The 27,211-nt window shown below is 40.1% G+C and overlaps 1 protein-coding gene across 6 annotated transcripts in view; it reads left to right on the top strand.

Moving 5' to 3' along the window:
* Positions 1-27,211, top strand: part of LOC124711403 (DNA ligase 4) — a 296,581-nt gene that overhangs the window by 190,537 nt on the left and 78,833 nt on the right. For all 6 annotated transcript variants that reach the window (XM_047241458.1, XM_047241460.1, XM_047241461.1 and 3 more), the window contains one exon: positions 46-166. In XM_047241458.1, the coding sequence (XP_047097414.1) occupies positions 46-166 (121 nt within the window). The remainder of the gene's footprint in view (positions 1-45; positions 167-27,211) is intronic.

Below are 27,211 nucleotides of genomic sequence, written 5' to 3'. Positions count from 1 at the left end.
GAAATTACTTTTGGATATGAACCAAGGGACATTGTTGCTTTACAGTATACAGGAGGTTTAATGGATCAAGTGGATGCCATAATTATTGGTGGTTACTATGGTGATGGGCGAAGAAGAGGAATCGTTAGCCACTTTCTTTTGGCTGCAGCTGTTTCAAAAGATGGAGGTATGTATGACTACTTAATTGTTAATTCAACTTATGGTTGATTTAGGTACACTTAATAAAGGCCTTGATACGCCTGGGAATTAAGTCAAACAGAGCTTGGATAGTGTGTACAGGTACAAAAAAAATGGCTCTGAGGACTATGGGACTTAACTTCTGAGGTCATCAGTCCCCTAGAACTTAGAACTACTTAAACCTAACTAATCTAAGGACATCACAGACATCCATGCCCGAGGCAGGATTCGAACCTGCGACCGTAGCAGTCGCGTGGTTCCAGATTGTAGTGCCTAGAACCGCCCGGCCATCCCGGCCGGCTGTACGGGTACAGCTGCCCATGCAGCTTCAACACGATACCACAGTTCATCAAGAGTAGTGACTGGCATATTGTGACGAGCCAGTTGCTCGGCCATAATTGACCAGACATTTTCAGTTGGTGAGAGATCTGGAGAATGTGCTGGCCAGGGCAGCAGTCGAACATTTTATGTATCCAGAAAGGCCCGTACAGGACCTGCAATATGCGGTCGTGCATTATCCTGCTGAAATGTAGGGTTTCGCAGGGATCAAATGAATGGTAGAGCCACGGGTCGTAACACATCTGAAATGTAACGTGCACTGTTCAAAGTGCCGTCAATGCGAACAAGAGGTGACCGAGACGTGTAACCAATGGCATCCCCTACCATCACGCCGGGTGATACGCCAGTATGGCGATGACGAATACACGCTTCCAATGTGCGTTCACCATGATGTCGCCAAACACGGATGCGACCGTCATGATGCTGTAAACAGAACCTGGATTCATTCGAAAAAATGACGTTTTGCCATTCATGCACCCAGGTTCGTCGCTGAATACACCATCACAGGCGCTCCTGTCTGTGATGCAGCGTCAAGGGTAATCGCAGCCATGGTCTCCAAGCTGATAGTCCATGCTGCTGCAAACATCGTCGAACTGTTCATGCAGATGGTAGTTATCTTGCAAACGTCCCCATCTGTTGACTCAGGGGTTGGGACGTGGCTGCACGATCCGTTACAGCCATGCGGATAAGATGCCTGTCATCTCGACTGCTAGTAATACGAGGCCATTGGGATCCAGCACGGTGTTCCATATTACCCTCCTGAACCCACCGATTCCGTATTCTGCTAACAGTCATTGAATCTTGACCAACGCGAGCAGCAATGTCGCGATACGATAAACCGCAATCGTGATAGGCTACAATCCGACCTTTATCAAAGTCGGAAACGTGATGGTACACATTTCTCCTCCTTACACGAGGCGTCACAACATTTCACCAGGCAATGCTGGTCAGCTGCTGTTTGTGTATGAGAAATTGTTTGGAAACTTTCCTCATGTCAGCACGTTGTAGGTGTCGCCAATGGCGCCAACCTTGTGTGAATGCTCTGAAAATCTAATCATTTGCATATCACAGCATCTTATTCCTGTCAGTTAAATTTCGCATCTGTAGCTCGTCATCTTCATGGTGTAGCAATTTTAATGGCCAATAGTGGATATTCTCATATAATTGACAGTATCAAAACACAGAGACAGAGAGAGAGTGGGATGGTGCTACATTGTCGAAGCTCTGTGGTCTGACGGATTGAGTAGTTGGTCTTACATGGCATTAATTGAGAGCACATTGAAGAGGAAAAAGGAAAGAATTTTCAAGGGTGGGATATAACAGCAGAAGAGAAGGGGAATGTGTCGCAAGTGAAATCAGTGGAATATATAACGGATACAGTGGAAGAAAGTTTTGGAGGTAGGGAGTAGCAGGAAGAATAAAAACCATTGTGGATAAGGGTCCATAAACCTATAATTCAAACTTCTGATTATAGGTAAGAAAAGGTGGAGCAACAGTTTGAAGTAGATGAATTAAGAAATTAATGAGGTGGAGGAAGAGAAGACTAATGTGTCATAGGCTTGGTGTAGGTGTAGAACAGGGACTGCAGACATTGAGGCCGAGATTAAGTGTTGGTGAGATGTTCAGATAAGAAGAGTTGGTGCAGGAGGGGTGGGATTCAGTTATGACAGATTGTGAAGTTCCCAGGGAAGTCAACCATTTTGTTCTCATCAGCATTCTCTTCCTTTGGGTTGATAAGCTTGGAGTAGAACAGGAGTAGATTGGGATGTACTTCGTGATGCGTGCAACATGTCTTGCACATGAACTTTTCATGTAGGTGGCAAGGGGTTTGGAAGCAATCTTTCACAAAGGCAAGACCATATTTCTGAGACTGGGTGACTCACAGAACTCCACTTTAGAAGAACTAGGAAGGCTTTTAAAGAGGACATCCTACATTTCTTTATTTGGTGGAATATAGTCAAAGCCATGGTAAAAGATATAATTCAGCTGTTGCAGTAAGATGTGATATAAAGTAATGAAAGGATGCCAATTGCTGCTGATGCATAATAAGCTGCTGAAACATAATAAATGAGAGTAAACAGACTCTGGAAAGATGGCGAAGATACTTGAATGACGTGCTGAATCAAGAGACAGTGCAAGCAGACAATATCTCTAATGATTGTGAGCAAGTATTGGGTGATGAACAGCCATTGGATGGCCTAGGGTTAGAGGACGTTAAAAAAGCTTTAACTAAACTGAATAATAACAAGGTTCCTGGCACTGATAGCATTCCTACAGAACTGCTAAAATGTGGAGGAGCAACATTAAAGCAGTTTCTGTTTAACTTATCACTCTGATATTGGAACAGGAAAGGATAGCAGATGTATGGAATGAAGGAATATTATGTCCCATACATAAAGAGGCCGACCGAATGGAGTGTAAAATCCACCGTGGAACCACCCTCCCGAATCTGGGGCACAAGGCATTACCCAATATTATTTTTGATCGACTACTCCCACAGGTAGATAAAGCAATAGAAACCAGTTGTTTGATGCCTTACAGGAGACGGGGATACATGGAAAGCTCCTGAGAATGGTTAAAATGATGATATCTGACATAGAAGCTGCTTTCGATTTCGAGGAAATTACTCAGACCCCCTGGAAATAAAAAATGTGCTACATCAAGGAGATGCATTAGCATGCATTGCTGATATCAGCAAATAACGCATATTTCACCTTGAGTAATTTATTCCAATCAAGACTTCTCAGCCACGCAACAAATTTCACTATTTATAAAACCGTTATTAGTCCAGTTCTCACTTATGCTTCGGAAACATGGCCCTTGAAGAAAGTGATGCAAGGCTGCTCAACGGATTTGAGAGGAAAGTTTTGAGAAGAATAATTGTCCCTGTGAATGACAGAGAACAGCGGAGGAAAAGGTACAATGCAGAATTGTACACTATATATGTCGATGCTCCTGTAACAAAAATCATACAATCAGGAAGGATAAGATTGGCAGGTCATGTGGCAGGTATGGAGGAGTCTGAGGTGATAAAGAAGATTCTCTTTGGTAATCCAGGAGGACAAAGAGGGCGAGGTTGACCTGGAGCAAGATGGCTGGATGGAGTGGAAGAAAACCTACGGAAGCTCAGATGCAGAAACTGGAGGAGGGTAGCAGATGGCTGGATGGAGTGGAAGAAGACCTACGGAAGCTCAGATGCAGAAACTGGAGGAGGGTAGCATGTGACCGGGATGGATGGCGGAAGCTCGTTGGGAAGTCCAAGGTTGATCCTGGACTGAAGTGCCACAGAAGAAGAAGATTTGATTTTATTATAGTGATACGTATTGTATCATTGCATATAGGCCTTGTCATTTTGATTGCACAGTATGTGCACTCTACAGCCTAGTGTACATATGGAAGAGATTGGAGCATAATAAATAAATGACTTTTTTACGGTATGTTGAGTTCTTCTTTTCAATTATAATTAGTTAGAGTCCACCTTCTTACAAGAACACAACTTTTTGTTTTGTTTTATCGTATACCCCTGCAAGAAGGTGGATCCTCTTTAAGGCATAATTATTTTTGGTATGCAAGGATACAATGCTTAAATCTTCATTATGTTAATTTTCTTTGCAGTTTGATTAATTCTCTTATGTTTAAAATTACATACATTTATACTGTTTATCAAAACTGAATAAAGTTACTTCTGTTTTCTTGCTTGTGCTTGCACCATACTTTTTGCCTTGTCCTTCCATTAATCAGAAAATCAATTTATGGAACAAAATGGATTTTTCTCCAATATTTCTTTGACTGTGTTCTTAAAGGCATTAATGTTAGTTATTTGGCTCAAACTTTTTGGTCAACAATTGAATTGGGAGACTCCCATTCATACACTTTTCTGATGATGATTCCACCAGTGTTCATTTGTTCTTAGTTTCCAACAATTTCTTATTTTATATTGATGTACCTTCACTGATGACGTTTACTGTTAAAATATTTAGCTGTTAGGGATGTTTTTGGTATAACAAGAGTGTGGAAGGATATAGTATCTAAATGATTAATGGAAAATCTCATATAAGATGTGAAACAAATACTAACAAAGAGATAGAGGGGCTGGCCAGTACTTACCTCAGCTCAGTACAGCCCTTTTTTCCCCTCTCTCCTCCCTGATGAAGGAACAAAGTTCCGAAAGCTAGGAATGTAAATTTTCAGTTCTGTTTTATGTGTATCTATCGGCTGTACTGAGCTGAGGTAAGTACTGGCCAGCCCCTCTATCTCTTTGTTAGTATTTGAAGGTTATAGTATGAAATACCTGTTTATAGACCAGATTTCAGGGGTAGTTAGAGTTCCATACTAGTCACGTAGTATCTTAAATCACATATGAGGATTGTACTCACATTTCATTGGTATTTGAATTGAATCATAGGTCACTTGTAGATGTTGTGGTATACAGATGCATGTGTGCATCCACACTCAGATGGAAGTAGCAGATGTGCAAAACAGGACTCTAAGAGGGAGAGGCAGCAGATGCACAGTCTAAGAATGCGATGGACAAGTGAGTTTGTGCAGTGCACGATAACGATGTCATAAGGAAGCAGTTTAGTAGGGGTCGATAGATCAGAGGAAGGGAACACTGGTGGAGGGAGGGTGTGAGTACAGGAGGTACGTCAAAATTGATGCCAGGAGAATTTGGTGTGCTCAGCAGTACATTCTGCCACTGGTTGGTTAACTCTGATCATCGTTACAGTTTGGCAGTGGCCTATCACTTGTGTGGACAATTTATGGCGGTCAGGCCTACATAAAATGCCTTGCATACATTTCATCAGAGCTGATGTGTGGCATGGCTGTTTTCACAGATAACTCTGCCTTTGGTGGGATTGGATAAGACAGTGATGGAGTGGCATAAGATGCACTGGGTGGATGAATTGGACAGGTCTTGCACCTGGGTCTTTCGCAGGCGTATGACCCACTTGGCAAGGTGTTGGTAGTGGGTACAACATAGGGATGGGCCAGGATATTGTGTAACTTGGTTGGGTGTTGGAATAGCACTTCAGGACAGGTGGCAAGGATTGTTGGTAGGATGTCCCTCATTTCTGGGCATAATGAAGAGATAGTTGAAGCCCTGGTGAAAAACATTTTAATTTGCTCCAGTCCAGGATGATACTGAGGGATGAGGAGGGTGCTCCTTTGCAGCTAGTTCTTGGGGGTGGTGTGAGAATATGGTACAGGAAATTTGTTTGCTAGCTGAGTTTGTGGGATAGTGCCTGTCTGGGAAGGCCTTAGTCAGACCGACTCTTAATGATTCCCAACCCCACTACCATATGGACCCCTACTCATCACCTCTCTCTACTCCAACAGCCCCCATGCTCATGGCCATACTGTTATCGAACACTACCTCTTCCAATATAGTACTGACTCCTAACCCCTACCTCATTCCTGACTTGTTTAATCAATAATATATAAATATAATGGAAGGAAACATTCCACGTGGGAAAAATTATATATAAAAACAAAGATGAGGTGACTTACCGAACAAAAGCGCTGGCAGGTCGATAGACACACAAACAAACACAAACATACACACAAAATTCAAGCTTTCGCAACAAACTGTTGCCTCATCAGGAAAGAGGGAAGGAGAGGGGAAGACGAAAGGAAGTGGGTAAACCCACTTCCTTTCGTCTTCCCCTCTCCTTCCCTCTTTCCTGATGAGGCAACAGTTTGTTGCGAAAGCTTGAATTTTGTGTGTATGTTTGTGTTTGTTTGTGTGTCTATCGACCTGCCAGCGCTTTTGTTCGGTAAGTCACCTCATCTTTGTTTTTATATACAATAATATATAAACACACATAACTACTGCTTTGACGGGAAGATATATAAACAAACCTGCAACGCAGCTTTGAGAACCTGTTTGACTCCCTCCTATGCCTATTTGTTTGCGGTCTATCTACTGAAAATCTTTTTAGCCTCCCAAAACCCCTTTTGATGATATCTTTATGATTTGGACCTGGGTCCAAGACACCTTGTTTTCATCCCTCCACAGCCTGAATACTATCTCTCCCATTCCCTTCACCTGTTCTTCTGAGCCCAGTGTGTCACCTTCCTGGACTGTGGCCTCCATCTCTCTAATGGATCTATCCATGACTCTGTCTCAATAAGTTCCACTAACCATCAGCAGTACCTGGAATTTGACAGCTGTCGTACCTTCCTCAACAAAAAATTTCCCCCATATAGTCTGGCCACCCACAGATAATGCATCTGCAATGCTGAAAATTCCCATGCAAAGTATGCTGAAGGTCTCACTAAGGTATTCCCCAAGCCCCCAGACTTAGTCCATAGATTTCCCCTCTCATATCTCCACATACTCCCAATCCTCCAACCTTCCCCAAGAATCAGCTGCAAAGTAGCACTGTCCTCATCACATATTGCTCCAGACTGGAGCACTGAATCATATCCTTTGCGAGGAAGCACTGAATCATGTCCTTTGCCAGGGCTTTAACTATCTATCAATCTGCTTGAAAATGGGGGATATCCTACCCACAATCCTTCTCATCACTCTAAAATGGTATTCCACTACCCACTCAACCTGCAAAATATCCTGATCCATCCTATGCCACACTCACTCCCAACCACATGCCATATGGGCCATATCCCTGTGGAAGAGTCAGATGCAAGACATCTCTGATTCATCCACACAGCACATACTACTCCAGTCATGTCATTGGCTAATTCCATCCCGTAAGAGGAAGAGCCACCTGTGAAAGCAGCCATGTCATAAACCAGCTCTGCTGCAATTTCTGCACAGTATTTTATGTCAGCATGATCATCAACTAAATATCTGTCTAAAATGTAGCTAATAACAGAGTTGACCATCCAGTGGCAGAACTTGCTGCTGAATATAAAATGCTAGATTTCAGTGACTCCTTCACAATCCATGCCATCTGGATCCTTCCTCCACCATCAGCTTTCCTGAACTATGTATACATGTGAGTTATCCTTGCACTCATCCTTCTTATTCCTACAATCCTTGTGGCCTCGATCTCTGGTAACTACTTTTACCCACACCTTCTTTCTGGCAGTCTTCCCTTCCTCTGTGCTGTCACCTCCTACCTATACACTCCCCCACATCATCATCACTGTGTGCTGCACGAACCCTGTGTGTCACATTCCTATCCCATGCACTTGTGACATTTCTTCCCACATTTCTATCTCATAACACCTGCTGCCTCCTTCCAAGCCATAAAGAACCCTTCCCAAACCCTCCCTCCACCTCTCTCCCCCTCTTCACCTACTTCAGCAGACACAGTCTACTTGCCAAACTGCAGTCCCAGCATTGTGTTTTCAGCCAGCACAATTTAGATGTGCAGTTTATTGTGTGTGTGTGGGGGGGGGGGGGGGGGGGGGGGCGGGCATGCACACACGCTCTATTTTGAAATAGAATTTATCTGAAAGCTAGCAGAGTTTTCATTCTTTTTTGTGTGCCTCTACCATTTGGTGGGTTATTGCCTTTACTCCTGGATTATTTTCATTTTATCTTACTATCAAAACACAAGTGTGTAAAGTACCACAGAAGTGTTAGTAATGGCCACCACTGAGAGAAATGTCAGCATTGTAGTATTACAACCTACATGACATATGATAGTGGCCATTTATGGGGATGCAGCAATAATTACTACTGCTCTCCTGAACTGGCAAAACAGCTACCAATCTTGAAACTTCAAGCTGATTTGGCAGTAGTTCAAGAGGAGCAGTTTTGTGAGCTGCAGTCAGCAGGAACTTTAGGATCAGGCCAGAATACTGGATTACTGTCAAGCCTTCCATATCAGTGGAAAGATCCAGGAGGTGCTTCAGTCAAAGAACCTCCAATAGCTTCAACACTTTGGAGAATGAGGGTAAAGTATCCATACAACCCAAGAATTTCATAAGCAGTCTAACAGTACAGAGGATAAGGTACAAGCTAAGAGTTGGAAGAAAAGTTTTTAGGCAGTCATAAAGGTCTAATGACAGGTGGTTATTATAGGAGGGCAGCATCAGAACTGTTACAGAACTCTTTAGGAAATGATTACAGGGTAACTAGAAGTTTTAAGCAAAGTACAGGTCTCAGCATTGTCACTTGTGATCAAGGCTTTCTGGCAAAAGATCTTGGAAAAGAAGATTGTGTAATAACAGTAGGGTATGCACCCAATACTTTGGACTGTAACCTTAATAATACGAGTGTAATGCCATTGGGAATGTTGCTGAGAATATTCCTCATATTGGTGTAAATATTGCATCACATTTTGAGCAGTTTTGTAAGCCCTGGGTGAAACATTTTACAGAATGTGTTTGAGAGAGAGGGGCATTTCCATATAGATATGATTAATGGATCACCTTTAACGCATTCATGTCATATTCAGTGTGCTTTTCATCTGAGCACTTATGGTAGGAGGCTAACTGCATGGATCATTGCCAAAACCATCCAGTCTGACCATACTGTGCAAACCATTTTGAAGGGCGTGGCAGAAGCATGATCCATTTGTGTAGGAAGTGTGAGAAGAATGATTTTTTTAAAATTCCTCTGTGTGCACTGTAATTATTCTGTTACTGTCTTCATGGTCCCTATGGGAGTGGTTGTAGCAAGTTTTGTAGGTTCCTCACTTATTACTGGTTTCTGAAATTTTATTAATAGGCTTTCACAGGATGGCCTCTATTTTCAAGTATTGGCTGGTTCAGGTTCCTCACCATCTCTGCGATCCTCTCCTATGGATCAAACAAACCTGAGATAATTCATACTGCTGTTATTTGTATATGTTTGATACTCCCAGTTAGTCTTATTTAACAATGATCCCATACTGATGAGCAATATTCTAGGATGATTCACAGAAGAGTTTTGTAAGCAGTCTTCCTTGCACACTGATAGCAGTTTCCCTGTATCCTACCAATGAACCAAAGTCTGCTACTTGCTTTATGGCTGAGCCTAAGTTATAATTCAATTTCATATCCTTGAAACTAATTTCACTGAGGTATTTTTATGGGTTTACTGATTCCACTTGTTACTCATTGATGTTGTAGTCTTAGGAAATGATATTTTATTAATTATGTGAAATGCACAATTTTACATTGCTGACAGTCTTTGCCTTTTGAAATCTTATAAAGATATGTTTGTATATTTGTGCAACAATTTTCTGATAGTGCATTAGTATAGATAACTGTATCATCTGTTAAAAGTCTGAAGTTGCTATTAACATTGTATATGAAGAAATTAACATACTGCATGAACAGGTACATAGTTACTTGAATTATGCACATAATTACTTCTACATCTGTCTATGACTCTCCTTCCAAGATAACGTTCTGCATTCTCCCTACCAAAAAAATCTCAATCTGGTCACAAATTTTCTTTGACATTGCATAATGATAATACTTGAGTTAATAAGGCTGATGTAGTTCCAAATCAAATTCTTTTTGTAAGTCAAGATGTAATGCATCCATCCAACTGCCTTCATACTTGACTTTCAAGATGTCATATGAGAAGGATGTAATTTGGGTTTTGCATCAACAATGTTTTTGGTATCCTTGCTGGTTGGCACAGGGAGGTCATTGTGTTTGGGATATCACATTTCATTTAAATTCAGAATATGTTATAAGATTTTAAAAGACATGGATGGTGTAGTACTGGTAGTAGTAGTAGTAGTAGTAGTAGTAGCAGCAGCAAGAGTAGTAGTAGTAGTAGTAGTAGCAGCAGCAGCAGCAGCAGCATTGTGGATCACTTCTGCTACCACCTTTGTAGATTGGTGTGTCACTTTCCCGACTTTTGGGCACAGTTTATTGTTTTGAAAGGTTTAGTGTGTATTATTGGTAAAAGAGATCTTACTCAGTTGCAAGGTTTGTATCAAATCTGGTACAGAGTCCAACAGACCCTGGAGCTATGTTCTATTTCAACAATTTCAGGTGTTCTTCATCTGTATCAACCATCTTTCCAGATGCGTGATAATTAACTCGGGACAATACTCATGTTTCTGCTTGTTCTTTCTGTCCCTGTGTCATCTGGAAATTAACTTTGTTTTATGCTTATGTGTTAACTTGACATATGATCAGAATTTCTTTGGGTTTCTTGAGAGGCCTTTCAGTATACAAGGTGTACAACTTTGCTTCCACCATTTTTCCCCCAACATATGAGGCTTTAATGAAACAAATTAGTTACAGATGTGTCATTCAAAGTATTTTCCATCACTGGCCATTACTTTCTCCCATCTTTCGAGCAGTGTACGAATCCCTCATCGAAAAAATGTTTCATCTTTTGAAGCAGTCCACGAATCGATCCAATTTGTGACTTCTTCATGAGATCAGAAGTGTTGGACAGCCAGGCCATGTGCCATTGATCTAAACAGGTGATAGTCAGAGGGAGCAATGTCTAGAGAATACGGGTGGTGGAGTAGAACTTCACATTTTAACATTTCCAAGTACGTTTTGACCCATTTGCAACATGGGGTCGAGTGTTGTTGTGGTGCAAAATCACTTTATTGTGCCTCTCACTGTATTGTGGCCATTTGTCTTTTAATGCTCTGATCAAATGCATTAATTGTGTTTGATAACGAGCACCTGTGATTGTTTCACTTGGTTTTAACACCTCATAGTACATGAAACCGAGCTGGTCCCACCAAAGATTAGATTAGATTAGATTAGATTAATACTAGTTCCATGGATCATGAATACGATATTTCGTAATGATGTGGAACGAGTCGAATTTTCCAATACATGACATAATTAGGTTAATTTAACAACATACTTAAGTTAATATAACAACTTTATTTATTTTTTTTGTGTTTCTTTGTTTTTTATTTTTATTCTTTTTATTTTTTTAATATTTTTTTTTTGTTTTTTTTTCTTTTTTTTCTTAATTTATATCTAAAAATTCCTCTATGGAGTAGAAGGAGTTGTCATTCAGAAATTCTTTTAATTTCTTCTTAAATACTTGTTGGTTATCTGTCAGACTTTTGATACTATTTGGTAAGTGACCAAAGACTTTAGTGCCAGTATAATTCACCCCTTTCTGTGCCAAAGTTAGATTTAATCTTGAATAGTGAAGATCGTCCTTTCTCCTAGTATTGTAGTTATGCACACTGCTATTACTTTTGAATTGGGTTTGGTTGTTAATAACAAATTTCATAAGAGAGTATATATACTGAGAAGCTACTGTGAATATCCCTAGATCCTTAAATAAATGTCTGCAGGATGATCTTGGGTGGACTCCAGCTATTATTCTGATTACACGCTTTTGTGCACCTCAGTGATGAATTACCCCAAAATATGATGCCATATGAAAGCAATGAGTGAAAATAGGCGTAGTAAGCTGATTTACTAAGATGTTTATCACCAAAATTTGCAATGACCCTTATTGCATAAGTAGCTGAACTCAAACGTTTCAGTAGATCATCAATGTGTTTTTTCCAATTTAATCTCTCATCAATGGACATACCTAAAAATTTGGAATATTCTACCTTAGCTATATGCTTCTGATTAAGGTCTATATTTATTAATGGCGTCATACCATTCACTGTACGGAACTGTATGTACTGTGTCTTATCAAAATTCAGTGAGAGTCCGTTTACAAGGAACCACTTAGTAATATTCTGAAAGACAGTATTGACAATTTCATTAGTTAATTCTTGTTTCTCAGGTGTGATTACTATACTTGTATCATCAGCAAAGAGAACTAACTTTGCCTCTTCATGAATATAGAATGGCAAGTCATTAATATATAATAAGAACAACAAAGGACCCAAGACTGACCCTTGTGTAACCCCATTCTTGATAGTTCCCCAGTTTGAGGAATGTGCTGATTTTTGCATGTTACGAGAACTACTTATTTCAACTTTCTGCACTCTTCCAGTTAGGTACGAATTAAACCATTTGTGCACTGTCCCACTCATGCCACAATACTTGAGCTTGTCTAGCAGAATTTCATGATTTACACAATCAAAAGCCTTTGAGAGATCACAAAAAATCCCAATGGGTGGTGTTCGGTTATTCAGATCATTCAAAATTTGACTGGTGAAAGCATATATGGCATTTTCTGTTGAAAAACCTTTCTGGAAACCAAACTGACATTTTGTTAGTACTTCATTTTTACAGATATGTGAAGCTACTCTTGAATACATTACTTTCTCAAAAATTTTGGATAAAGCTGTTAGAAGGGAGATTGGACGGTAATTGTTGACATCAGATCTATCCCCCTTTTTATGCAAAGGTATAACAATAGCATATTTCAGTCTGCCCTGTTCCAGAGAGCTATTACACAGCTGGCTGAGAATCTTACTTATCTGTTGAGAACAAGCTTTTAGTATTTTGCTGGAAATGCCATCAATTCCATGTGAGTTTTTGCTTTTAAGCAAGTTTATTATTTTCCTAATTTCAGAGGAAGAAGTGGGTGAGATTTCAATTGTATCAAATTGCATAGGTATGGCCTCTTCCATTAACAGCCTAGCACCTTCTAATGAACACCTGGATCCTACTATATCCACAACATTTAGAAAATGATTATTAAAAATATTTTCAACTTCTGACTTCTTGTTCGTAAAGCTTTCATTCAATTTGATGGTAATACTGTCTTCCTCTGCTCTTGGTTGACCTGCAGAGCATGATCTTGGAGCCGTGAATATTCGGTTTGGCCATTGGTGTGGAAGTATGGCCGGGATATCCCCATGTTTTTTTGCATTTAGGGCTATTGTAATGAACCCATTTTTTGGTCGTGGTCGCGGTGCGAGAGCAGGAATCCCTTCCATTTTTGCCTCTGAAGTAACTGTTCAAAAACACACAAACGCCGTTCATCATCTCGTGGTTTCAGCTCACATAGGACCTAAGTTCCTTCTTTCTGAATCATGCCCATACCCTTGAGATGTTTTGAAATGGCTTGCTGTGTCACTCCCAATAACCATACCAATTCTTCGTGAGTTTGACGCGAGTCTTGACTCAGCAATGTCTCCAATTCTGCATCTTTGAAAACATTTTCTCTTCCACCACTGTGCCAGTCTACAAAGTTAAAATCACTGTTCTTGTAGTGTTGAAACCACTCACGACACATTCATTCACTAATAGCGTCCTTACCATATGTACTTGAGAGCATTCGATGAGACTCAGCCACTGTTTTCTTCATATTGAAACAAAACAGTAACACCTCCCACAAATGATGAGATTTAGGCTCGTAAACTGACATTTTCTATCAAGAACAACTTTATGATGCAGACACAAATTGACTAATATTTGAATGAGGTTATGTTGACCGAGGTCCAAGCTAACTGCCTGACTTCTGTGATCTGTTTCTTTTGACCGCTACTTACCATTGTCGCCACCTATCGGCAAACAGTGGAAGCAAAGTTGTACACCTTGTTGTATGCTACAGTATGACCGTGCATTGCTCTTTTGGCAGCCACATGTATTTAATTTAGCATCTCTCTATCTATACTCATATGCTTTGTTTTACACCTATTATGTGTTAGTCAATGGTTCTTTACAAATTTCTTTACAGTGCCTGTATGCCATAGAACATCCCCCTCATCATGAACTTCCCTATTAGGTAAATGTCCCAATGCTTGATCAACTATTCCTCTAAACTATAGCAGTAGTTCCTCTAGGAGCTCCTGTTTAGAGCTAAATGTTTGAAGTTCCTTGTTGAGATGTGACACTTCTGTTTCTTTATCTAGTTTGCTGATACGAGGGTTTTCACAAAGTAAGTTCCATTTCTATTTCTATCTGCGGCAGCACTAGGATCGCAGTTCTGAACATGTGCGGCAGTTACTGTGACTCAAGGAGAAGACATGTATGCCATTTTCAGATCACTGCTGCCGAAGTGTGCTTTGTAGTGCTGCTTTATAAAATCAGCTGTAATTGAAAATGCCGCCACATGTGAAATCAGATCTGTGATTTGTTTTCTAAATGCAAAGAAAGTTAAACCAAAGTAAATTCATCAGCATGTCTGCGAGGTTTATGGACAAAATGCTATGAGTGATTCAGTGGTTAGAAGATGGGTCAGACTGTTCAATGAAGGACGTGATCAAGTGCACGAGGAAAAACGAAGCGGACGCCTGTCTGTGGTTACTGATGAACTGGTTCACACAATTGAAGAGAAGATTAAGCACAACTGTAAGTTTACAGTGACGAAGGCAATGCTTTTCTTTCTCAGATAGTCACGGGAGGGTGAAACTTGGGTATCGTATGATACCCCTGAAACAAAACGGGAATCAGTGGAATAGAGGCACACTTCATCCCCAACGAAGGTTAAGTTTAAGCAAATCTTGACACCTCGAAAAGTGATGTGCACCATTTTGTGGTACAGAAAAGGCATTTTGCTGATTGATTTCTAACCACGAGGCCAAACAATCAATGCACTTGGTTACTGTGAGACCATTGAGAAATTGCGCCGCACAGCACCATTTTTCAATTACGGCTGACATTATAAATAAGCACTACAAAGCACACGTCGGCAGCAGCAATCTTAAAATGACATACATGTCTTCTCCTTGGGCCAGAGTAACTGCCACACATGCTCAGAACTGCGATCATAGTGCTGCCGCAGATAGAAATAGAAACAGAACTTACTTTGTGGACGACCCTCGTACATACATTTTTCTTCTTGTTTTGGTTGCGCTTTATACTTAGATAATCATTATTGTTACAACTGCTTCATTGGCACTGCTACAAGAGATCAGGTCCATTGATCACAAGTGGGCTTCCAAACTGTGTGTTCTGGATAGTATTCATAGTAGACATTTAGCATTGTTTCTCAGAATGTCTTATCATGCCCATCACTTACAAAACTCTAATCATGCCAACCTATTTTTGGGTGACTAAAGCCTCCTCTAATGTCAAGGCCGGGGAACACCCATACTAATGAGCTGATGGTTTGTCTGAAGTTTTTGGCTGCAACTGGGGGCTAGTTTAGTGGTAGAAACAAGAATGCTTTCAGAAATCGTGCCAAATAAAGCTTGTTCAAGTCAGAAAGACAGATGGGCCTGTGGTTTCAATCCACCAGTTGAAATCACTGAATACACATGAGAAGTACTGTTGCTGGCATCATTGTGTAACAGTCAGTGGATGGAGTTTGATGTGAAGAGTTAATGTTGAATGACGAGAGAAGCTGTTGTTTCTGCAAAATATAGATTAGGGTACCGTGTGGCAAGGAAGGGGTCTAACCTTAGATAAGTACCTTTTCTTTCATCAGTGATTTTATTTTACAAAATTGTAAGCCACCAGTTTAAATGCAAACAAGTATAGTTGTACTGTTCAGACATTTTGGAACTGTGTGTCACAAGTGTGTGGAATGGGGATGGATAGAACAGTGGCTTGTTTTACATTTGGAGAAAATACTGCTTCTCAAGAGAAAATTTTGCATCAGACACATAGCAGAACTGATTTCATTTTAGCTTTGTATATCAGCATCATTATTAAGCTATGTTTCTTGGATGAGCATCATCAAAGACAAAACAAACTTTTCTGGTCCACAATTTGTTCGTGGTTAGGAAAATCTCTTATGAGTTCCTCACAAAAGTGTTAAAGTAATTGATGAATAATAATGAGAGTGCAGAGTGTGATATCTTAAAGGCACTTATAATTAAAAACAATGAGAAAACTTAATTAAAAATCAAACAACATAATTGCGTTTTTCTGTTTCAATCAAGTAGACACACTGACCAAGTATGTTTTCAGTGATTTTATGCAGAAGGCATGATATTCATGTTTGGCTAAGCATGCTGTAGAAGCAGAGCTGCCAGGTGAACAAGGTAAGGCTATTTTCCTATATTTTTTCAGCTGGCAGAGACAACAGCAACTGTAACTGAACACTACATACTGGAAGTTACTTTATGAGGAGAATTTTGAAGAAGAAGAACAACAACAACAACAACAACAAGGAGATCACCCTGCCACATGATGTCTTGTGAATACAATTAGAAAATTGTGTGAAGTAAATAACCACACATCTTGAAGAATCTGTTTTAAAGATCTTGGAATTCTTATCCCTGCTTCCCGATATATTTACTCCTAAATTACTTTTTTAAGGCAGTAAAATCAGTTGCAGGTTAACTCTGAAATACATAATTGGAATACAAGAAACAAAAAGAATTTTCATGTAGACTTTTTATACGCATGTAGAATTTGGAATTGATTTATGTATATTGGTGTAAGTCATACACAACAAGCTCCCATCTAAAATAAAGTAATAATCACAACAGGATCTAAAATGAAATTAAAATCATACCTCATTATCCACTGTTTCTACAAATTGCGTGAATATTTAGATTCAAATTTAGAGAAGTTCCATCATCTGTGTGAAAAGTAGTAGTGTATTGTCTCTACGCAGGACTCAGTACTTACAGACAGCTAATTCTCATTGCAAAATACCAATGTAATCAAGTAAATATTAAGTTACCAATTGGAGACCAACAGTAACCTCAAAAAAATCAGAGAATCAGTAACTTCTATTCTAGGTGTTTCTGTCATAATAGAAATCTCTTTCTGGTTGTTAAAAGTTTGAGGAAAACTCTGGGCACTACACGCATCCCCCTAACCAACAAGTGTGAGATATTGCCACTGGACTGAAACTGAGCCAGTGAAATTTACTACACATGTTGGGAAGCCTACTGCATCCCAAGTCAAGGAGAGGCAAATGCAAAATGGTAGGAGTCTATTAACCATCGTCAGTTTAAACACACGTTGAATAATGGTATCCCTTAGTGAAATGGCAGCAAGGGATGGGAAGGAAAACTAAGTACACTCAGTGTGTATCTCTTAGAATCTCATTCATTGTGTTGAAGCAATTGATCTAGCAGTCACTTAGGGAATAGGTTGTAACAGTGGATTATTGTGCAGGTTGGCAGACTGGACTCTGAGTTTATTCTAGTATTTATATCATTCCAGCAGTCATAAGACCAGGTTGCTCACATAGTTCAGCACTGATTGTTGCCCCCTTTGTTCTATGTCAGGTGGGAGGTTTGAACAGAGATTTTGGAGATTCTGTTACAAGTTAGTCTGTCATGTCATAGACCTGCACTTCACATTGGAGGCTGCCACCCAAGTAGCTGATTGTGTGTGGGCTTGCATGCTAGGGTTTCTTATTTAGATGACTCACCATTCAGACCCAATAATAATATCTTTAGGATACTTGGAAATATCTACATCTACTCTCTGCAAACCACCATGGGGTGTATGGCAGAGGAATTCATCTCATGTAGCGGTTACTAGGCTTTATTCCTGTTCCACTCACTTATGGAGTATGGGGAGAATGATTGATCGAGTGCCTCTCTGCATGCAGTAATTATTCTAATCTTATCCTCATGATCCCTATGTGTGCAATACATACGGTAGTATATTCCTAGAGTCACCAATTAAAGCCAGTGCTTGAAACTTTGTTAGTAGACTTTCTAGGGTACATCTCTGTTCAAGAGCCTGCCAGTTCAGTTTCTTCATCATCACTGTAACATTCTCCCACAGGTCAAACAAATCTGTGACCATTCATGCTGTCCTACTTTGTATACATTCAATATCTTCTTTTACCCATATTTGGTATAGGCCTCATACACTTGGGCAATATACCAGAACAGTCACATGAGTGATTTCTAATAAATCTTCTTTGTAGACTGAGTGCACTTCCCCAGTATTCTACCAATAAACCAAGTCAACCACTTGCTTTGCCTATTTTTGAGCCTATGTGATCCCTCCATTCCATATTCCTACAAAGTGTTACACTGAGATATTTGTATGAGTTGGCCAATTACAATGGTGACTCATTGATATTATATTTACAGGATAGTATATTTTTTGTTTTGTGAAGTGCACCATTTTACTTTCCTGAACATTTAAAGGAAGTTACCAGTCTGTGCACCACTTTGAAATCTTATCAAGATCTGACTGAATATTTATGCAGCTTCAGAAAGACAGTACTTTATTATAGATAACTGCATCATCTGCTAAAAGTCTGAGGTTACTATTAATATTGTCTGAAAGGTCACTGATATACAGCCTGAACAGCAAGGCTCCCAACACAGTTCCCTGGAGTACACCTGAAGTTACTTATACATCTGATAATTACTCTCCATCCAAGATAACATCCTACCTCTTCCCTACCAAAAAGCCCTCAGTCCAGTCAAAAATTTCACTTGATACTCCATATGATTGTACTTTTGACAATAAGCTGAGATGTGGTATTGAGTCAAATGCTTTTCAGAAATACAGAGATAGTGCGTCTACCTGACTGCCTTGATCCAGTATTTCAGTATGTCATACGATAAAACTGAGTTGGGTTTCACATAATGAAGTATCAGTGTAATATCCAAAGAAACACCCTCCAAGATGACAGTATTAAAAACCTAGTGCTAAAGCATTCATAAGAATGTGGTATTTGAAGTGCTCTGAGTAGCGGTGGGGCTCACATGTTACTAACAAGTAAGCACAGGAAGCTGGTTTTAACATGAAATTGATAGTGGTGATATTTCTGGGGAAAATTTAAGAGTTCATCAAAAGCATGTAGAAATAGAAGCTGCATGCGAGATTAGTTTGCAAGACTCAGTATCAAGAGTGGGTATAAACGTATAATTGGATTTTTCTATCTATCACTGGACTCACCTCCAACTAAACAAGCAGAAAGATTTGTATGTTCAGCAAACTAAATAAAGAGGCAGAGACATCATAGCTCAACCAGAAACTTGAAACATTTAGCTCTGGACAACAGCATCTAGAAGAACTGTGACTCCAGTTTAAAAGAATAGTTGATCATGCAGTGGATAGATATGTTGGTACCTAGTAGAACATGATATTCCATAGCATACAGTCACTATGAAGAAACTTACAAAGAAGTGGAGGCTACAGCATAATAGGTGTAAGACAAAGCATAGAGCAATAGACAAATAGATGCTGAATGAAACATGTTTGGCTGCATGAAGCCTTCAGTGACTACCACAACAAAGCAAAACCAGAAATGCTTAGCTTCATTTTCAAATCTACATCTACATCTACATGGTTACTCTGCAATTCACACTTAAGTGCATGGCAGAGGATTCATCGAACCATTTTCATACTACTTCTCTACCATTCCACTCTTGAATGGCGTGTGGGAAAAAGGAACACTTAAATCTTTCCATTCGAGCTCTGATTTCTCTTACTTTATTACGATGATCATTTCTCTCTACGTAGGTGGGTGTCAACAAAATATTTTCGCATTCAGAAGAGAAAGTTGGTGATTGAAATTTCGTAATAGATCTCGCCGCAAAGAAAACTGCATTTGTTTCAGTGACTGTCACTCCAACTTGAGTATCGTATCAGTGACACTCTCACCCCTATCGCGCGATAACACGAAACGGGCTGCCATTCTTTGCACTTTTTCGATGTCCTCCATCAATCCTCCCACACAGAAGCATACCGAAAATCCTTCTTTCCACAAACAATACGAGACTGGAATAGAAGGGAGAACCGATAGAGGTACTCAGAGTACCCTCCGCCACACTCCGTCAGGTGGCTTGTGGAGTATGGATGTAGATGTAGATGTAGATGTACCTGGTAAGGATCCCACACCATGCAGCAATATTCCAGCAGACGATGGACAAGTGTAATGTAGGCTGTCTCTTTAATGGATTTGTCGCATCTTCTGTGTGTTCTGCCAACAAAGCGCAGTCTTTGTTTCACCTTCCCCACAATATTATCTATGTGGTTTTTCCAATTTAAGTTGCTCGTAATTGTAATTCCTAGGTATTTAGTCGAACTGACAGCCCTTAGAATTGTGCGATTTATTGTATACCCAAAATTTATCGGATTTCTTTTAGTACCCATGTGGATGACCCCGCACTTTTTTTGTTTAGTGCCAATTGCCACTTTTTGCACCATACAGAAATTCTCTCTAGATTATTTTGCAATTGGAACTCATTATCTGATGATTTTACTAGACAGCAAATTACAGCATCATCTGCAAAGAATCTAAGGGGGCTGCTCAGATTATCACCTAGATCATTTATGTAAATCAGGAACAGCAGAGGGCCTATGACACTACCTTGCAGAACACCAGATATCACTTCTGTTCTACTCGGTGATTTACTGTCTATCACTACAAACTGTGACCTCTCTGAGAGGAAATCACGAATCCAGTCACACAACTGAGGCGATACTCCATATGCACGCAATTTGATTAATAGTCACTTGTGAAGAACGGTATAAAAAGCCTTCTGAAAATCTAGGAATGTGGAATCGATCTAAGATCCCGTGTCGACAGCACTCATTATTTCGTGGGAATAAGGAGCTAGCTGTGTTGCACAAGAATGATATTTTCTGAATGTGTGTTGGTTATGTATCAATAAATCATTTTCTTCAAGGTGATTCATAATGTTCAAGTACAGTATATGCTTCAAAATCCTACTGCAAATTGAGGTCACTGATATGGGTCTTTAATTCAATGGGTTACTCCTATTTCGTTTCTTGAATATTGTTGTTACCTGTGCTACTTTACAGTCTTTAGGAACAGACCTTTCGTCAAGTGAGTGGTTATATGTGATTGCTAAGAAAGGCACTATTGTGCCTGCATACTCTGAAAGGAACCTGATTGGTATACCATCTGGACCGGAAGACTTGCCATTCTTAAGTGATTTGAGTTGTTTCGCAACACCTAAGATATCTACTTTTATGTCACTCATGCTAACAGCTGTTCTGGTTTCGAATTCTGGAATGTTTACTTCATCTTCTTTCATGAAGGAATTACAGAAAACTTTATTTAGTAACTCTGCTTTAGTGGCACAATCATCGGTAACATTTCCACCGCTAACGCGCAGTGATGGTATTGACTGTTTTTTGCCACTCATGTACTTTACATAAGACCAGAATCTCTTTGGCTTTTCTACCATATTTTGAGACAATATTTCATTGTGGAAACTATTAAAAGCATCTCGCATTGATGTCCGCACTAAATTTCAAGCTTCTGAGAAACTTAGCCTGTCTTGCGGATTTTGTGTTCTTCTGAATTTGGCATGCTTTTTTCGTTGCTTCTGCAACAGTGTTCTGACGTGTTTTGTGTACCATGGTGGATCAGTCCTGTCTCTTATTAACTTATGCTCTATGAATCCATCTATTGCTGTCGATACTGTATGTTTGAATTTGAGCCATATCTTATCTACATTTACATAATTAGCTTGGAAGGAATGCAGACTCTCTCTTAGGAAGGCATCAAGCGAATTTTTATCTGTTGTTTTAAACAGATATATTTTGTGTTTATTTTTAGTGGTTTTGGTTGACATGGTTTTGAGCCTCACTACAATGACCTTGTGTTCACTAATCCCTCTATCCGTCATGACGCTATCTATTAAATCAAGATTATTGGTGGCTGAGAGGTGAAGTGTGTTTTCGCAACCATTTACAATTCATGTGGGCTCATGAACTAATTGTTCAAAGTAATTCTCAGAGAAAGCATTTAGTACAATTTTGGAAGATGTTTTCTGTCTACCACCAGCTTTGGACATGTATTTTCGCCAACAAATCGATGGTAGATTGAAGTCTCCACCAATTATAACTGTATGAGTGGGGTACTTATTTGTAATGACATTCAAGTTTTCTTTGAACTATTCAGCTATTATATCATCTGAGTCAGGGGGTCGGTAGAAGGAGCCAATTATTATTTTGGTACGGATGTTGAGTATAACCTCTACCCACAGTAATTCGCAGGAACTATCTATTTCAACTTCACTACAAGATAAACAACTACCAACAGACACAAACACACCACCGCCTACTTTATTTAATCTATCCTTTCTGAACATGATTTGCACCTCTGTAAAAATTTCAGCAGAATTTATCTCCGGCTTTAGCCAGCTTTCTGTTCCTATAACTATTTCAGCTTCAGTGCTTCCTATCAGCGCTTGGAGCTCTGGTACTTTTCCAACACAGCTACGACAATTTACGACTACAATACTGACTGTTGCATGGTCGATTCTTGTCATTTCTTTGCCTTGTACCCTTTGAGACTGGAGCCCTTTTTGATCTTTCCCGAGACTGTCTAACCTAAAAAACCACCCAGTCCATGCCACACAGCCCCTGCTACCCATGTAGCCGCCTCCTGTATTTAGTGGACACCTGACCTATTTAGCAGAACCCGAAACCCCACCACCCTATGGTGCAAGTCAAGGAATCTGCAGCCTACACGGTCGCAGAACTGTCTGAGCCTCTGATTCAGACCCTCAACTGAGCTCTGTACGAAAGGTCCACAATCAGTCCTATCAACGATGCTGCAGATGGGGAGCTCTGCCTTCATCTCAGTAGCAAGACTGGCAGTCTTCACCAAATCAGATAGCCGCCGGAAGCCAGAGAGAATCTCTTCCTCTCCATAGCAACAACATGAGCCACCAACTGCAGTTGGCTGCACCCTGTACCCTTCATGGGATCCAAAATGTTACTTCAAAAGTTCTAGAACCACCTGCGAAGAGCAGTGAAATAGATATTGGTGTTGGTGGCAATGACAAACAACTGAAATCACCAAAATAGGGTAGTCTATGCAGTTGTGATGACCTCTGTGTCTGGATGGTGCAGTGGTCTGCACATCTGCATAGTAAGGAGGAGACGTGGATTCGAATCCCAGTCTGGCACAAATTTTCAACTTTTGCCTTTGATTTAAATTAGTGCCCACATGCCGAGAGTGGCTGTAATTCCTTTGTGTCTTAATATATAATGGCTGCTGGATCAAAATGGTATATGTTGTTTTGTATTTGTTCAAAAGAATAGACACAACATATACACTGAAGCACTAAAGAAACTGGTGTAGGCATGCATATTCAAATACAGAGATATGTAAACAGGCTGCGGTGGCAACGCCTATATAAGACAAGAAGTGCCTGGAACAGTTGTTAGATCAGTTACTGTTGCTACAATGGCGGGTTATCAAGATTTAAGTTAGTTTTAATGAAGTGTTATAGTCAGCACAAGAGTGATGGTACACAGCATCTCTGAGGTAGCGGTGAAGTGGGGATTTTCCTGTACAACCATTTCACGAGTGTACCATGGATATCAGGAATCTGGTAACACATCAGATCTCTGACATTGATGCAGCCGGAAAAAGATCCTGCAAGAACAGGATAAATGATGACTGAAGAGAATTGTTCAGTGTGATAGAAGTGCAATCCTTCCACAAATTGCTGCAGATTTCAATGCTGGGCCATAAACAAGTGTCAGCGTGTGAACCAGTCAATGAAACATCATCGATATGGACTTTCAGAGCTGAAGGCCCACTTGTGTACCGTTGATGACTGTGTGACACAAAGCTTTATGCCCCGCATGGGCCCATCAACACTGACACTGGACTGTTGATGATTGGAAAAATGTTGCCTAGTTAGACGAGTCTTGTTTCAAATTGTATTGAGTGGATGGATGTCTACAGGTATGGAGACAACATCATGAATCCATGGATCCTGCATGTCAGCAGGGGACTGTTCAAGTTGGTTGAGGCTCAGTAATGGTGTGGGACATGTGCAGTTGGAGTGATATGGGACCCTTGATACATCTAGATATGACTCCGACAGGTAACACGTATGTAAGCGTCCTGCCATTCATGTCCATTGTGCATTCCGACAGATTTGGACAATTCCAGCAGAACAATGTGACACCCCACACAATCAGAATTGCTTCATAGTACCTCCAGGAACACTTTTCTGAGTTTAAACACTTCCATTGGTCACAAACTCCCCAGACATGAACATTATTGAGTATATCTGGGATGCCTTGCAACCTGCTGTTCAGAAGCGATCTCCACCCCTTTGTACTCTTATGGATTTATGGACAGCCCTGCGGGATTCATGACATCAGTTCCTTCCAACGTTACTTCAGACTTTAGACAAGTCTGTACCTCATTGTGTTGCAGCACTTCTGTGTGCTCACAGAGGCCATACACGATATTAGGCAGATGTAGCAGTTTCTTTGGATGTTCAGTGTATATAATTAAGGTGATTATGGCGAATAATCTCTTCAGTGCAGATGCACACCAGGCTCGAACTCTTATGTGAAGCAGTGATATGCTGGGAATTATGACAATAATGAGCGTGGGAGGCATCATACGGCAATCCATGTAATTGCAACAACCACTGTATTCGAATGCAGCAGTGTTCAGTGCATCTGCCTAGTAAGCATGAGACGCGGGTTTGAATCCTGGGCCGGCACAAATTTTCAACTTTCCCCATTGATTTAAATCAATGTTCACCAGCAGCCAATGACTGTAATTCCTTTGTGCCACATTCACAAAGTTTCAAGGACCAACTTTAAATGTTAAGTCTAGGAATATACAAGAATCCCCTTCGGAATCATAAAGATAAGGTAAGCTGTTTACATCACTCACAGAGGCATTTAAGCAAAGATTCATCTCATGCTTTACATATACATGGGATGGGAAAAGCCATAATAAATGGTACAGAGAGAAGTATCCTCTGCCGTGGACTTCACAGTGGTTTAAAGATTATGTATGTAGATCTAGAAGTAATGAGAATTAAGTTTGACATTAGTTCATACCAGTGAAATTTTGAAGCTAACAGATCCAGAAAACAAATATCAACAGGTTATACATTCTCAAATTATTGTGTATGCCAAATACTGTTGTATGACTTTGAATTGCAGCCAAACATCTGTGTTCTCCTGCTTGATTCAGACCACATAGTGACTTAAAGTAATCATAAAACTGCGAAATTTTGCAGAATTTTTCTTTGTACAAATGCCCCTGATGTTAATCAGTGGACAGAACGGCTTTGCATCACATTCAAATGGATTTTCATATATGATGTACTGTGCATGTTTTATTTTCATGCGCAACTGAAAGTAATATAGCAAAATCCTTCATTGATAACAGAAGTTGGAATGATGAATGAAAACTGTTGATTGTATATCTGAGTGGACTGTCACTTGAAATGGCTGTTTATTGATGTAGCTCAGTTGTAAAACTAGTGTCTTTCACCTCTCCATAAATGCTGTAGCATGACAGTAGAAAATACTGTGATCATCCCCTCGGTGGAACAGTCATCCAAGTACTTACCCATACCCTCAAAAATCCTAATACAATGGTGGCACAGAATCTTACTCTTACAAACATATCAGATGACAGAGTTTAAAATCCTCTATTTAATTTGCAAACATGAGCAAATTAACAACAGGAGCTTTCAACCCCAATAAGATGGTTACATTGAGGTGGCAAAAGTCATGTTATACCTTGTAATGTCATGTTGGACCTCTTATTGCCCAATGTAGTGCAGCAGCTTGACTTGGCATGGACTGAGCGAGTCATTGGAAGTCCCTTGCAGAAATATTGAGTCATACTGGCTCTATAACCATTCACAATTGTGAAAGTGCTGTCAGTACAGAATTTAGTGCAAGAACTAATCTCTTGATTATGTTCCATGGGATTCATGTTGGGTGATTTGGGTAGCCAAATCTTTTGTTCAAGTTGTCCAAACTGATCTTCAGACCAATGGCATGGTGCATTGTCATCCTTAAAAATTCCATCATTTCTTGGGAACATGAAATGTGCGAATGGCTGCAATGGTGTCCAAGTAGCTGAACATAAATATTTCCAGTCAATGATGAGTTCAGTTGGACCAGAGGACCCAGTCCATTGCATGTAAATACAGCCCACACCATTATGGAGCCACCATAAGTTTGCACAGTGCCTTGTTGCCAACTTAGGTCCATGGCTTCATTGGGTCTTCGCTACACTTAAACCCTACATCAGCTCTCACCAATGTCATCTAGGGTCCAACCGATATGGTCACGAGCCCAGGAGAGGCACTGCAGAAGCTGTTAGCAAAGGCACTGGCATTGGTCATCTGCTACCATAGCCCATTAGGCCAAATTTCTCAGATACATTTGTCGTACATTCCATGTTGATCTCTGCAGTTATTTCATGCAGTGTTGCTTGTCTATTAGTGCTGACAACTCTATACAAATGCCACTGCTCCAGGTCATTAAACAAAGACTGTAAACCACTGCATTGTCCGTGGTGAAAGATAATGCTTGAAATCTGGTATACTCGGCACACTCTTGACACAGCGAATCTCTTAATACTGAATTCTGAAACTGAATGTTCCATGCATCTAACTCCAATTAGCATTCTGTGTTAACTCCAATTAGCATTCTGTGTTTAAAGTCTGTTAACTCATGTGGCGTGGGCATAATCAAGTTGGAAATCTTTTCACACAAATCACCTGAATACAAATGACAGCTCTGCAAATGCACTGATCTTTTACACCTTGTGTACAATATACTACTGTTGTCAGTATATGTGCATATTGCAGTCTCATGACCTTTGTTACCTCAGTCTATGACTACAGCACAAGCTACATGCCACACTACACACATAGAGACAAAAAACATATTCTCACTCTCTCTCTCTCTCTCTCTCTCTCTCTCTCTCTCTCTCTCTCTCTCTCTCTCTCACACACACACACACACACACACAGAACAACAGAAACTATGAGATATGAAAAAAATTTCAAACATGGCTATACAAGCTTTCGTATTCATGATCGACTTTGCAACTCATCACGCTGCATCAAGAGGATCAGCATTAACCATGTGATGAAAAACTGTGTTTCAAAGATAACCACACATGCTTTCATATGGACACATGATGGACTCTGCCACTCATCACCCTACACCAAGACGATCAGCATTAAACATGGCCATACAGAGCCAATGTGATGTGATCATATCTTGTCACCTTATGATTACCTCTGTATGATTGGTG

Source organism: Schistocerca piceifrons, chromosome 8, assembly GCF_021461385.2.
Source record: "Schistocerca piceifrons isolate TAMUIC-IGC-003096 chromosome 8, iqSchPice1.1, whole genome shotgun sequence".
In the NCBI taxonomy this organism is placed as follows: domain Eukaryota; kingdom Metazoa; phylum Arthropoda; class Insecta; order Orthoptera; family Acrididae; genus Schistocerca; species Schistocerca piceifrons.
The sequence above is the reverse complement of the archived record's forward strand: the minus strand, read 5'-3'. Positions and strand labels throughout refer to the sequence as shown.